Here is a 14464-nt window from a genome sequence, read left to right on the forward strand (position 1 = left end):
TAAATCAAGTAGTTTTATGCCATTCTAACTTTTGTCGAAAAAAGAAGGAATGGTTTTGTAACTTTTACCAAATCCCGAGAACATGGCAGGCTGCAGAAGATATAAATCATATTCCTCGGAGCCTTCACAAAATGGAAAGAGCTGATTGTGGGAAACAAATAGGAATACATGAAACATGGGATTGGGGGTATGTTCTTCAGTGCAGTACTTAATATTATGGAACAAAAGAAATAAATAAATGAGTGGGGTATGATAGAGAGATAATCGGAAGCATGGAAACATTAAATATTAAAGCTACTCGAGTCTAGACCAACAAGCCAGTGAGATGGCTACCTCCAGTCCCAACAATCCAATCATTGGCCCTTTTAACATTATATATATATATATATTTGAAGAAAGAGATTGAAGACACTTGTGATCCGTATCCAAACATGCAGCATATCTCAACTCTCTCGTTAATCTACTACTTTATTTATACACACCTTAATCTGAAGAATCATGCAAGTTTCGCCCACATCGATCACAGATCGTAGCTTTCATCGGAAAATCTTTCGGCTTCGCCTTCTGCATTTTCGGTACATCCAGTTCCAGAACATCTTGCAGCACCTTCGATCCTTCTTTCACCTCATCCGGACTATATAAACATAAAATTAGACAGTATCAAATGCTCTTCCAAGTATAAAAATGTTGGCGGCAAGTAAACAGTAGGATAACAGAATGATCATGTCTTAGACCAATGCAGGTAACACATGTTAGTCGAGACTATCCGATTCTATTTTGTTTTCTGTGATTTCTATGCAAAAGACTCATTAAGGCGACAGAAAATCTGGCTCAATATTAATGGAGAAGAAATTAAAAAGAAATGCATAAAAGTTGGCAGAAAAATGGCATAGAGCGCATCCGAGATGGCTCTTAGCTTCAAGCATGGAATTCCATAATCTGTGTAAACATCATTATTCATTAATTCGGATATTGCACCTTAAAATGAAATAAAATACTTTGCATAAATAAACCACCTTGAACACATTAAGGCTTTACTCGTTACGAAGGATGGAAAGAAGTGAATGAAAATTTGCTCTTACTGTTGTAGTTTAACCATTAGACTAACAGATCTTTCATTCTCACTCATTTCCATCCTTCATGCTAGACAACTCCCAAGAGAAAATTCAGTGTATCCCCGATGACAAATATTTCCGAAAACATGGCACATCTGTTGAATGATGAAGGGTACTACCACTTAAAATCCAGTTTGTTCCACTATACTAAATGTAGCATGATATCAGATCATGCTATGAATTCCGAGGCCAAAATAAGCAAATGTGCGAACTTGTACCAATCAATCTTAGCACCGATATGGATCAGCACCCATCGACCTCATATGAAGTACCATCTCCCTTCAGATATCATACATTTTCTACACATTTGTTTCTTTTATTTGCTAGTCTAGGATGCTAGCAAAACGTTGAACCTAAAATGGACCGATGGACAAAAAACTATAAGATCATCATAAGTCATTTCTCCTCACCTTATGCAAAGTGGTGGAGTCAACCGTACAATGGTGTCATGTGTGGGTTTGGCAAGAACTCCTCTTTCTTTCATCTTTAGACAGATATCATATGCCGAAACAGGAAACAAGGTCCTACTATTGAACTCTACAGCAGTGAATAAACCCCTTCCTCGAACTTCCTTAATGTAGCTTGGAAACTTTTCCTTAATCTTAAGCAGCTGATGCAAAAGCTCTTCTCCTAAACGGGCAGATCTATGAAATAGGAAATAAACTCGTAAATATAGATGAATACCGGCTATGTATAGCAAAGCAAGCCAAATAGTACTTGAAGCAAACTTTGAATCCAAATTTTTGTCAAGTTCAATTTCAATCGACTAATGATTTATTTTTTAAGATGTTGAATTCTCTTTACATTTTAAATTGTAGAAGACCAGATATATTTACAGTAAACAGCATGATTTCCAACTTTTCTTCTTCATATTTAATCTTGGTAATGCAAAAGCATTCAGCAAGAATATTCGATACCTCTCAGCAAGTTTCTCCTCCTGGATTACATCTAGCGAGGCAATGGCCACCTCACTGGCCAAAGGATTCCCCCCAAAGGTGCTGAGGACATACAATAACAAAATTGCAGAGAGCTTTTACAGAACAAAACAATACTGTAAAACAATCATCATCTCAAATAGAATAAACATCAGAAGGACATTTTAGGCTTTGGAGACAGTTATAAAGGCAAATTAAGAGCATGTGCATAAAATAGAAGAAAAACTACCAAAATTCTTTGAAAGTTGAGCCGTTTAAGGATGGAAGCAACATAGGACAACTACAAACCTTCCATGTTCTCCAGGTCGAATGCAAAGCATTACATCTTTGTCAGCAAGCACTGCACTTACAGGTATTACGCCACCACCCAAAGCTTTTCCTAGTATCTGAGCAAGTCAATCAAATATTATACATATTTAGAAGATAAGTTTATAAAACTTTGGAGTTCATTGATTTAATAAGAAAGGAAGCTTGAAAAAATTAAACATAAAACAGAGCATGTTGAATGAATGCATGAATTTAGTAGTAGCAAAATGTTAGCAAGCGGTCTGAGAAGTTCCACACCAAGATGCTATTATTCAACTGCAAATTTCAATAGTCATCTCATGATTCTAATCGAACATTAAAGCTCTTTTTAAATGCCGAACTCTAATACAAGGGAAGGGAATAATTAGTTAAATGAAACATAAATGGTCAAAGAATACAAATTTCTATTCATCCTTAAAGCAGAGAATAAACAATGTAAGATTTATATTTTAAATGCCTAACTGTAAAACGAGGGAAGAGAAGAACTAGCTCCATAAAACAATCAATCCACAAATGAGCATTGAATATAACTTTCTATTGTTGCTGAGAGAAAATAACAATGTAAAGTAGACAGTATAAAGAATCTAAAATAATACTCTACTCTCACTATAATCAAAAGAAATTATGAGTTATGTATTTCTATATATCATGTATGTGCATCCAAGTTCAGAAAGAAATTTAGAGAGAAAGGGGCACAGCCATCTTTACTCACATTGAAGCAGATTGCAGATACAACTAAAATTAATATACACAAGGTAAAAGAACATGTTTTCTTTGTGTAGATCAAACTTTCAGTCGGTTTTTCATTATTTTAGTTGCGACTCAATCTCCTACACATTGCAATATTCAATTTTACATTTTTCCTGCAAGAATGGTAAAAAGGCTCATGTATGTTTGATGCACTTATTAATGGCCACTTTACTATAATATCTACAGAAACCAAAGGGCATTAAGTTGTGGAGCAACAATTATAAATTATTTATAAACCTTTATAGCATATTTTGTCAGCAAAATTTAAGTGCAAAAGATTAGAACTAAACGCTGATTTATGCGCATAAAACAGTACAGGAATTTCAGCAAAACATGGAAATTGTAAACGGCCTTACCACAACATCTGGACGAACACCTTCCCAATCACAAGCCAACATTTTTCCCGACCGTGCTAGGCCACTTTGTATCTCGTCAGCAATCATCAGAATGTTATATTTTGAGCAAAGATCTCTGACAGCTTTTAGATAACCTTCTGGAGGAATTATAACCTATAAATGTAAAGCCATAAAAAAAGAGAACATTGTCAAAGAATGATGGGTCAAAAGCAATAACTCGTGAATGGAGCTTGCTTTGATGAAAAGGTTCTCCCCACAAATATTGTGAGAAAGGAAAGAATTATGTGAATTTTCTATGATTTCAGAATCTATTTAAAGATTAGACCGTAATCTGCGTCAATGGGAAACCTAATTTGTAGAGAACTAACAATCATGCCCATTCAAACTACTTATCAGCCAATAAATGTTTGACAATAAACTTACACCAGCTTCCCCTTGAATAGGTTCAAAGAGAAATCCTGCTATTCTGTCTCCATGTTCTGCACTCAAAAGAAATAAGTAATGTGTTAGAATAGAAGAAAAAACTCTTTTCTTCATATTTCAGGACATTGAAGTATATTGAGAGGGAATGAACCATTTAAGATCAACTATAATTGAGGCCTCTTAGGCATCCAATAAAAAATAAAATTTAAATATATTGGACTATTCAAACCTTTAAATATCTTCTCAAGGGCAACAGCATCACCAAAATCAACTTTAACATGACCAGGCAATAATGGCCCAAATCCACGAGTAGCCTCATTGTCACAGCTCATAGAGATGACAGCCAATGTGCGACCGTGGAAGCAACCACAACAAGAGACGATAATTGCCTGCAAATGCACAATTCTTTCGAACGTTAAAATAGATAAATAAAACTTAATGGGGTATATATATATATATAACACCAAGTCAGACAGAACTTTAACAATATAGAACACAACCGCCATCCAAAATCATAAGTATTTTGCTACTAAATCAGATAGAAGAAGAAAACCACAAGCTTTCCGTTTCCTAAACTATATTTTCCCCTGGTGTAGTACTCGAGCACTTCTATATGAGATCTATCTCCAATTAACATCATTAATTGGATGAAGCTAAATAGTGAATAAATGCAATCAGAATTCAAAAGTACCTCATCCACCAATGCCCAACAAAACCAACCTACAACAAGGGAAAAAGTGCACTTTCCCAACTAACGGCCTTACATCCAAAAAGGGGATATATTTGGCACACAACAAAACACCAGTTAGCAAAGATTGAAAAAATATACCTCATCTTGGGGAATATTTTTCTTCTCATAACCCCATTTCCTTGCCAACTTCAGAGCAGTCTCCACTCCTTCAGCACCAGTGTTCATGGGAAGCACCATCTCATACCCAAGCATACTTGTCAAACGCTCAGCAAAAACTGGAAACCTGTCATTGTAGAAGGCTCTGGAACTGAGAGTGAGTCTTTCTGCCTGTTCTTGAAATGCTTTGATGATCTTTGGATGACAATGTCCCTACAGAGGGAAGTAACAAAAATTAAAATAAATAGAAAGCAAAATTCAAAGTGCCAAGAGAAATGCAAACGGTGGATTTCTTCCCTTTCACTCTGTCTTTTGACCGAGTATACTTGGCAAGAGGAATTCCCTCCTCCCCCCCTAACTCCAACGAATAACGGGAGGAAAAGTGCAGACAAATAAGAAAAAGTAAAGCACCTATAGGTGTAGGGATTCTACTACATTATTTAAACACTGCTTGTACCTGATTAACAGCTGAGTAAGCAGATAGAAAATCGAGATATTTCTTGCCTTCTGGATCCCATATTGTTGATCCCTTTGCTTCAGAGAATACAACAGGAACTGGGTGGTAACTGTACTTGAACATGAAAAGCGATTTTACTAACGTCAAGAACAGGCAATATAGCTATCAACGTAGCGTGCAAAAAATCCCAAATAACCACAGATTAACCAAAATGTAATTAAATTAAACAAAGGGAAAAGGAAACTTCAGAGAACTCTGAAATAATATACGCAGTGGAAAAGCTGTATGGCTTGTTTTTCAACACTTGAAAATCAATCAAAAGGCAGGGATTTAAATAAAGGTCGTTATCAGAATAGCGGCAGTTATATAACAGTAATGGTGCTGTCCGAAACCGTTATTGCACGACCGTATAACTGCAATAGCACCGGTATTACGGTAAACACAACCTAACGGAAAACGAGACCTCAAGCACAATTTATATCCCTGAATTCAAAGGTTCTCAACAAAATTCACTGACCTAATTAATTGAGTCTACATATGTAGCCATGGTGGTAATCGTGTAATTAAACCAAAGTAAATAATCTATTCCCCCCCCCCTTAAATATCAATCATTCTAGCAGGAAAGATAAACAAAGACAAAAGCTTGAAGCTAATAAAACAAAAACACCAATACAAATGGTAGTCGATGCGTTTCAGATAGAGTTAAGAAAAACCCAAAACTGAAAACACGGACACAAGTGAGAATATATGCTTTTCAGATCAAATAAACCAAAACCCAAAAAAGAGAGAGAAAAGATGAATGAAACAAACCCAGAAGAGGGAGGAGAGAAATAAGAGAGAAAAGAACAAACTTGTGGGCACTATATTCCTGTTCAAGGTTGATGAGATGGTTAGAAGAGGAGGAAGAAGTGCCTTGAGCCACAACACCATAGGTTCTTCTGCTGCTTGTTCGGCTAACTCTGGTGAGCAAAGAGAGTAAGGGTTTCCTCGTTGCCGCCATTAAAAATAACCAACAGAGTTGTTATCTTTTCCTGAATGGGAAGATTAGAGAAGGTGACGTTTTAAAGGGTGCAAAGCGAACTGGGAAGTATTATTGATCTTTCTTGTAACAATAATCATAGCATTAAGGGTAAGATATTATCTTAAAAGAAAAAAGAAAAACAGAGAAGGGAAGGAAAGATAAGAGAAGATGGAATTGATTACAATTACACGTAAGATTCCATCCAAAATATTCTGGTCGCCGCAGGCCGTAACTGTCCAAGTCTTTTATCGATACAAGTAATGCGTGGTAAGGAATAGGGATGGGTACAGCAAAGGGTGGGACTGGATCCATTTTTAGTCGCTGAAAATATATTACTTATATTTGATTCTGTTTTGCTATCGTGATCATATTCATTCTTACATTAAAATTTTGATCTTAAAATATTAATATTTTAAAATAATCAGATCATGTTCATTTCGAACTTTTTTTTTTTTTTTGAATTAAATCGAGATCAATTGAGTTCAAGAATTTTGATCATCGAGGTAGATGTAAGTTACACTATTTTTTTATATCTCTAAATTAAAGTATTATCTAAACATAAATTTTCGTGCATCCATCACATTATTGGTAAACATGATGCGTTGGGTGTTTGGATGCTCATTTCCCTAAGTGACTGTGCTACCTCCATGGATATATATATATATATATAAAACAGTGTACAGTTTTACAGAATCACCAACCAAATAAGTTTTTGCGCAAAGTCTCATACCAAAGGGAATGCAGAACTGCTTTCGAATACTGATAAATGTCAAACATTTCATTCTTAAATTTAACTTTTCTCAATTTCCTCATCTCGAAAAGTTTCCCCAATCCTCAAGACTTAGCTTTCCCGAAAGTGTCATTACTATAAAATCATACCACGATTTCTCAAATTTTCCTTCTTTTCATATTTTATAAAAAAATCTTTAATTTTCACACAATCACGCCTTTCCTTTTAAGTTATCAAAGTTCGGAGAGAAAAAAATTACTAAATTCTAAGACCAATATTAACAAAAAGAAATTAAAACCAAAATTAAGAAAAATAAAACTAAATTTTATTTAATAAAGCAAATGTATTTGAAATTATTAAATATATTTATATTGCGACAAAACGAAAAAAATTTAATATATATATATACATATATTATAAAACTGCAAGGAATAAAACTCAAATCGAGTTGATTTTTTGAATCACGTTTTATTCATCTTAATGTGGACCATATACACACTCCATATGAAACAACTTAAAAGATGAAAAAATTAACACATGCATAACATGAATCTCTAAAATAAGTAACTAAGGTGTTAAATTTTATACAAGTATATAATTTCAAAAATAATCACAAGCAAAATAACAGATAGTGCAGTACATTAAAACTGCAAGTAATAATCAATATCGAAATAATGAAGATTCCATCAAACGGCTTCCATCCCATAAAAGACCAAACAAGATCATTTCATCCAACAAGCTTTTACATGGCTAATAACTCTTTCATGTGTTCATTCCATGATAACCAAAAACAGCTTTCAAGTTCGAATCAGTCATACAAATTCCAGCTGAACCTATAAACTATCACCTCCAGCAGCAGCACTAAAATGTCTAGCCATATTTACAAACATGTTTCAGTTACATACAGGGGACAGCTACCAAAACTATGAACCCTCAGCCCTTCAGTCAAGGATTGTTTGAACTGTGAACTATTGTCCAGACCGTCCAGGGGCATAAGTAAAAAATGGACATATTCCGGCTAAAAGTAATGATTAATGGAATAACTATTCAGTTTCATTCCAAATACAAGTGGCCCTAAAGAATCTACCCAGAGAAGAGTCGCCATCATAAACGTAGAAACTGCAAATGACCATATGATACACTCTCAAAAGCTAACCTAACTAATGGTTTAGAAAAGAAGAAATACGACAATGGCCTGAGTTGTCTAATATAGCTATACCAATAATGCAGGAAAATATCACAAGTGAGAAAGTTAATTGACACAGAGCTCACTAACATCAGAATATCTTTCGAGATATGACACTGGCAGCCAAAATTTCAAATGAAAAAAATAAATAAACTGGCTAGAAAGTGCTAGAAGCCCCAAAGGTTTCAAACTGCTGCCAGATGAGACGATATGAAATGGGAGTATGACCGTATGAGCATCACTGACATGCTAAAGCAATGCAAAAATACAAATAGTAATAAATTATAAAAATTGACACACAACAATAAAAGCAGCAATGCACCTCATAGTTCCTTCATAGAAGAACAAAAAGCATCTTCACTTTGCTAATTACAGGGGAGGGAGAGAGGGGTCAAAAAGGTTGAAGAGAAAGATTGAAACCACTGCAAAGAAAAAGGCAATTGAAGAAGAGATAATGTGTTGTCTAATGGGGGAAAACAATAATTGAAGCCAGGGATTAAACACGGTGGAGAAACAACACTTTGACATCACATATGTGTTCCATTCTAGAAAAGATGTGATTGGCACAGAAGGAAGCATCAATAATGAAGCTCATGAGCCATGTAAGCCATTAATATCAGTATCTGAGAAGCTAATAAAAAAATAATTTTGCCAACAGAAGTATAAGTTATTCCTTAAAAAAGCTCAACTGATTTTCAGTTTCAAAAACAAGTTGACCAAGTTATTCTTGGAACAGGGAGGAGACATCGATCATATGCATTTCCTGTTTGCAACGAATGGTTTAAGAAGGCATCTCAATTCAAGATGAGAACTCTTCACAAGCATTGTCCAAGAGCCAAAAGTAAGACAGGTTACATTTCACCATGCGAACCAAGATCCGGGGAAGCATATGAATACAGAGAGAACACACTATACGAAATAAATGATAATCACGGCAGCTAGAAAAGTTCAGAAATAAAATATTTGTATAAGATGAATCACAGTGTTCAGTTTTTGCATTGACCAATTCATGAAGTCGGCAACATGGTATAAGATTCAGAATAGAGAGAAAGGAATGGAGGACGTGCTTCACAAAACTGTCAGTACTAATTAACTTCCAGTTAATAACGTCCATTTTTCTTTGGAGATTTCACTACAAACTGACCACGGGAAAGATGGAGAAATAATCATCGAGATGTCATATTATACTGTCAATAGGAAGATACTCTATTGAGCAGCAGAGAGCAAGAACTGGGAAGCTAGAAGTATAATAAGCAAACATGCTATGAGTACGTCAATTACGATAATTGAAATATCTCTAGGTGCAAACATCAAATTCCAAGTATAAAAATATTGGAAAGCAGAAAGCCATACTAAGAAAAGACCTGATATAACAGTTGCTGAGAAAGAAATATCCTAGAAACTCTAAGATAGGGCAGACGGGGAATAGTTTAAGCGATGAAGACAACCTAACTCCCATGAATGCCAAACCAGCAGCAAATCTTCCAGGATGATCTTGAAAACCAGTGTCATGGAAAGAACACAGAGCTTGGTGGATGAAAACTAGAATAAGAAGCCAATCTCCAAACACCAAACCTAAGGGAACAACCAAGAGGAAACATTTGATGGGGGAAAACTCTAAGATTTTAACTATTCATCTTCATCTATCAAGAATATCTTTAAGATTCAGGTGGCCATTATAAACGCCTGAATCAAGTTTTCAGCTTCACGCTTCTGTTGCGGTGTGCCAGTTACAAGAGCAACACATTCCCCTCGGGAGGATTTGGGTTCAGAAATTTCAATCATCGCCCCCGATATCTGAAAGAGAACAAGGCAGCGTAAGAACACAATTCAATCACGTAGATTCCCACAATATTGTGAGGGAAGAAACATTACAATTACAAATGTTTATTACATGTCATGTCCACTGTTAGGACTAATAGACCAGAGAGAACATATCAATTTTCATACATGTCATGTCAACTGTTAGGACTAATAGACAAGAGACCACATATCAATTTTCAAACATACAACTTAATCAAAAAAGCATCTGCTTAAAAGAATATCATCACAAAGCATAAATTAATTTCATAAAGATAATTTTCAAAAAAAAAAATCCATAAAGATCAACTTTCTTACTTTAGCAATATCAAAAGAATATTAAAGGAAAAAATATTCTGCCACTAACTACACAAAGCACCATAGAACATAAACCTGCCAAATACAATTTCGTAGTTATTCAAATCCTTAATTTCGTTCATCTCAATATTAAGCTTGTTATTTAGCTTAATAATTACTAAGATCATACAAAATCAAGGAGTAGGACTTAAAAGTGATAAACCAACCTTCCTTATGTTGGATAAATTGAGCCCTCCTCTGCCCAACACTTTACCGACTGCATTAGCAGGGATCATTATTTCAAGGGTTGATGATGGAGCCAATCTGCATAAAGATAATCAATGGAAGGTGTAAATTCATGTAGAAGGTATAAAGTTCAGAAGATTAAACCTTAAGCACAATTTCTGAGAAGCATGATATACCCACCCTCCATACAGCTTTGATGAATATGAGGACATGGACCCATAGTCATTATCCCCCATCTATTAAAGCGGAAAACAACAAGAGACAAAAAAAATATCAAAACAATAATGGGTAAAAACACATTCTGAAAGAAAGAAAAAATAAAATTGCAGGGAACACAGATGGGCTTCTTTGTCAGAAACAGGTAGCAGATAAGCAAAAATAACCCACAAACAATAAAACACATCCCACCTCCAAGTTGATGCAGATTCAATTGAAAGAACAGAAGCTGCAATCAAGCATGTGAGACAAAAACAGATTTTCATTGATGAATGAAAATTCTAATTCATCAATAACCCTCAAGTGGAACTCAAAAGCCATCAACCCGAAAAATTAGGGAACTCCTTAACACCAAATAGTAAGGAAATGAATAGGAAAAATAGACATATATGATGGTTAACAACAATTCCACGATTATTTACCGGCAGGCTTTCATATCCATAGAGGCTGCTTGAAGATAATACACCAAGGCCACTTCCATTTTCACCCCTTTGATCAAAAGCCAAAGGAGCAACTGGTGGAACAGAGGACAAAAGAGATGGCAGTGAAAGACTGGCACCAGCTGAGTAGAGAGAATCTGCAGCTATAGAAGGGTTATGACCACTGTCCTCTTTCAAAACATCATCCCGGAGCCTTAAAACAATCTGTATAAGTGCATCTCTTACGCTACTAACTTCACCAACAAACTAAAAAATGAAGAGTTAGCATACAGAACTGCTGAAATAGAAGGAAACAAAACAAAAATTATCAATCTTGATCTTGAGAAAGAGAAAGATAACAAAAGATAACAAACCTCAATGAGCTCATCATTAGCATCAGCACACTTTGGCTTGTCACCTTTTGTTATACGGATATCAGCTTTAGTTCTCTTCCGAATTTCATTTATAATAGAACCACCTTTTCCAATAATACAACCAATAACTTTAGATGGAACAAGGAGCCTCATAGTCACAGTATCGCCATCTTCATCATTGATCTTGCCTTGCAGCAACAGGACAGCTTCAACAGCCATGGATTTTAAATCATCAGGTGACTGTCAAGTCAAGCCACATTAGCACATCAGAAAATAGAACAGGTAGAGAAATTGATAGCAAGATCCAGGTAGAGAAATTGAACTAGGGGCATACCTCTGTAGCGATGACAGTGATAACACACTCATCACGGTCAGCCTTTGTATCATCAATCTCGATACAAGCACCACTCAACTGTCTTATATTTTTAATAGTACTCCCTCCTCTTCCAATGACACGCCCAATATTCTTAAATGGGCATAGTACTTTGATTATTAGCTCTTCAGAGTGAGAGGCACCAGAAAAACCAGAAACCAGAGGAAGAGCAGATGAATACACAGGCCAGGTACTCCCTGTATATCCCTGAAGATCTCGCATATGTGCAGCACCTAATATTTGTGGAACTGATCTAGAAGGGGCAATGGGATCAGAATTTGGATATAAACCACCTGGTGGATAGATAGGGACATCGGCTGGGATAATGATGCTTGGTGCTGGAGGAGCTTCTGCCACTGTTGTCTCAAGAGGGATTTCTTCTCTGGGACTGAACTTGTACATGATTGCAGAAACAGAAAAAAGTGCTTTCTTAACAGCTTCCGGTTCACCGGTTATCTATTCACAGCAGAGAGGAAACTTCAAAAACTAATAGAAGAAGAAAAGAAGATAAAAATAAAAACAAACTGACTTTAAACCACAATGAAGATAGTATAATATAGAATATTATGGCGTCACTTTACTGCATATTATAGTTATCTCAGTCATATCTTAACTAGATAAATTTAGAATCGGTATAGTCTCACACACATTAGCCTGTATTGAATTTAAACCATGATTGATATTTCCACGGCTCACTGTAACAGTTGATAAACGATGGTTAAGGTGCATATATTGTCAACACTCAACAGTTGTAGATTCTATTCATTATAACAGTTGACATAGATTCAACCTAGATGTGGCAATGTCTTTTACAAAATATAGGCATTAGATTAAATTCCAAATTTGAGTTATACAACAGTAAAAGTCCCCACAAATAGTTTTGGAATATAATAAAAACCAATGCTCACACAACAAGCCACTCAAACACATCATCAAGACTGCCTAAATGAAGCAAAACTATTTGCAAACAAGAAGAACCTGAACAAAGTTGTCGAAGTCCATGGCACAAGAATGGCTTGGATCACTGGCATCCTTAGCAATAACTTTAATGTTACTTCCTGTCTTGCCCCTCAGTTTCTTAATAGTTGTGCCAGCCTTGCCAATAATATTTGCAGATTGGCTAGACGGGACAAGAATTTGACATTCCTCCCTATGCTTATCAGTCCGCTTCTTATCTGAATCCCCCATGACAGCCACTGCATTTGCAATTGATGTGTGAACTCTAAGAAGAGCATCTTGAGCTGCACATAATGGTTTTTTGTGATTAAATCCATCTTCTCCGTCAACATCTTCCTTCTCTTTGACGTAACAATATATAGTTATAACCCTATCCTTAGCACCGGGATATGGATCAACCACTTTAACCTTTGCCCTCGTTTCCTGCCTAATTGAATTTATGACTTTGCCGCCTTTACCAATTACACTTCCAATCACCCCATCAGGGCAAAGTATCCTATAAACAACTAATTCATCATTACTTTTTTCATCCTTATCATTGAACCTCCTCTTCTGGCTCCTATTATCCCCATCATGAGCTCTTTGGCCTCGAGAGCGCTTAACACTCTCACCCATTGTTGTGGATTTTCAAATCAATTGAATACACCGTAAACCAACTTTAAGTCCTGAGGCAAACAAATTGAGATTGAAACATCATTTAACGAAATCCAAAGAAACCCTAAAACGGAAAACAATCGACTTGACAATACCCGGAAACATATGCGAAGAAAACAAAAACAAAAACAAAAAAAGAGTGCAAACCCCTAATCCTCCGGGGGAAGGAAAGGTAAATAAAATAAGACAAAAAGGGAGATTCGAAAGAAAACCAGTTCGAGAAATAAAGTCAGAAAACAACCCTAAAAGATTCAGAAAATTAGACAAGAAAAGTACCTTCAACGCTGAAAAGAAGGGGAGATTGATAGAAACGGATAAATAGAGAGCTCGGCCGCTTCTATGGTCCTCGGGCTAGGTTTCTTTTGATTCGATTTTCCTAGTAAATTTCTCCTTTGTTTTTCTTGCACCGCCTCAGACTGATTTTCTATAAAAGAAAATTTTGACAACCCAGTGGATTGGGCTTGGGTCATTAATATGGAGAAAACCCTTATCTATCGATAAATAGAACCCAAAAAGAGAAACCAATTTCAACATCTATACAAATTAACAGAATTTCATAATACAAATTAACGGATAATTAGTTCCTTTACCCTAAAAAATAAATCCGCCTCTTAAATCTATTAATTGATCAAATAATCAATGATATTTATATTGTATCACCTTGTATGGATTCCAATCTTAATACCCATAGCATCTTTCATTCTTGAAGATCTAAATATTGGGAAGCCTCGACTAGCCTATATGACCTCTAACGGGCTCACGTGACATATCAGAACTAAATCCATCAATATCTTATCGTATCTACTTAACTTGCTATCTTATATGTAGCAACTATGATCATACTGTTGACACACACATTAAAGACACACACATTAAAGACTCGCTATAAAACCTCCCGAGCATGATTGAGAGATGAGATGCGACTTCAATAAAACTACCTCACCCTTATTGTCATTCTACCTTCCGATGGAGAGAGAACACTTAGACACCAACCAATGGTCG

The 14464-nt window shown here is 35.7% G+C and overlaps 2 protein-coding genes across 3 annotated transcripts; both read right to left on the minus strand.

The window, feature by feature from the left end:
• Positions 1-261: 261 nt before the first annotated feature.
• Positions 262-6189, minus strand: LOC120119398 (ornithine aminotransferase, mitochondrial-like). 2 transcript variants are annotated; one of them, XM_039139207.1, is made up of 11 exons: positions 6041-6189; positions 5190-5298; positions 4715-4945; positions 4115-4274; positions 3886-3941; positions 3463-3615; positions 2339-2436; positions 2033-2113; positions 1526-1759; positions 498-634; positions 262-460 (listed from the first exon to the last, which is right to left on the minus strand). In XM_039139207.1, the coding sequence occupies exons 1-11, from the start codon at positions 6187-6189 to the stop codon at positions 456-458; spliced, it is 1413 nt and encodes a 470-aa protein (XP_038995138.1). In that variant the 3' UTR covers positions 262-455. The 2 variants fall into 2 exon arrangements, with proteins under 2 accessions (XP_038995138.1, XP_038995137.1); XM_039139206.1 differs by lacking the exon at positions 262-460 and having other exon boundaries at positions 467-634.
• A 2888-nt stretch (positions 6190-9077) lies between these two features.
• On the minus strand, positions 9078-13849 carry LOC120119399 (KH domain-containing protein At4g18375-like). Its single transcript, XM_039139208.1, has 8 exons — positions 13739-13849; positions 12830-13473; positions 11813-12307; positions 11479-11718; positions 11108-11371; positions 10650-10705; positions 10451-10547; positions 9078-9923 (listed from the first exon to the last, which is right to left on the minus strand). Exons 2-8 carry the CDS (start codon positions 13421-13423, stop codon positions 9792-9794), a joined length of 1878 nt encoding a protein of 625 aa, XP_038995139.1. The 5' UTR covers positions 13424-13473; positions 13739-13849; the 3' UTR covers positions 9078-9791.
• Between the last annotated feature and the right edge of the window lie 615 nt (positions 13850-14464).

The sequence above is a fragment of the Hibiscus syriacus genome, unplaced genomic scaffold, assembly GCF_006381635.1.
Source record: "Hibiscus syriacus cultivar Baekdansim isolate YM2019G1 unplaced genomic scaffold, ASM638163v2 tig00110332_pilon, whole genome shotgun sequence".
NCBI classification, from domain to species: domain Eukaryota; kingdom Viridiplantae; phylum Streptophyta; class Magnoliopsida; order Malvales; family Malvaceae; genus Hibiscus; species Hibiscus syriacus.

Bases quoted from the DNA above. Each gene is read 5' to 3' on its own strand.
- LOC120119398 (XM_039139206.1), bottom strand. From the start codon at position 6,189: ATGGCGGCAACGAGGAAACCCTTACTCTCTTTGCTCACCAGAGTTAGC. The intron at 3,616-3,885 runs GTAAGTTTATTG...TTACATTTATAG, and splicing joins CTATTCAAGGGGAAGCTGGT to GTTATAATTCCTCCAGAAGG. The intron at 2,437-3,462 runs GTAAGGCCGTTT...TGACTTGCTCAG, and splicing joins GTGTTCGTCCAGATGTTGTG to ATACTAGGAAAAGCTTTGGG.
- LOC120119399 (XM_039139208.1), bottom strand. From the start codon at position 13,423: ATGGGTGAGAGTGTTAAGCGCTCTCGAGGCCAAAGAGCTCATGATGGG. The intron at 12,308-12,829 runs GTTCTTCTTGTT...TGCTGTGAATAG, and splicing joins ACTTCGACAACTTTGTTCAG to ATAACCGGTGAACCGGAAGC. The intron at 10,706-11,107 runs GTAAATAATCGT...CCGCTTTAATAG, and splicing joins ATGGATATGAAAGCCTGCCG to ATGGGGGATAATGACTATGG.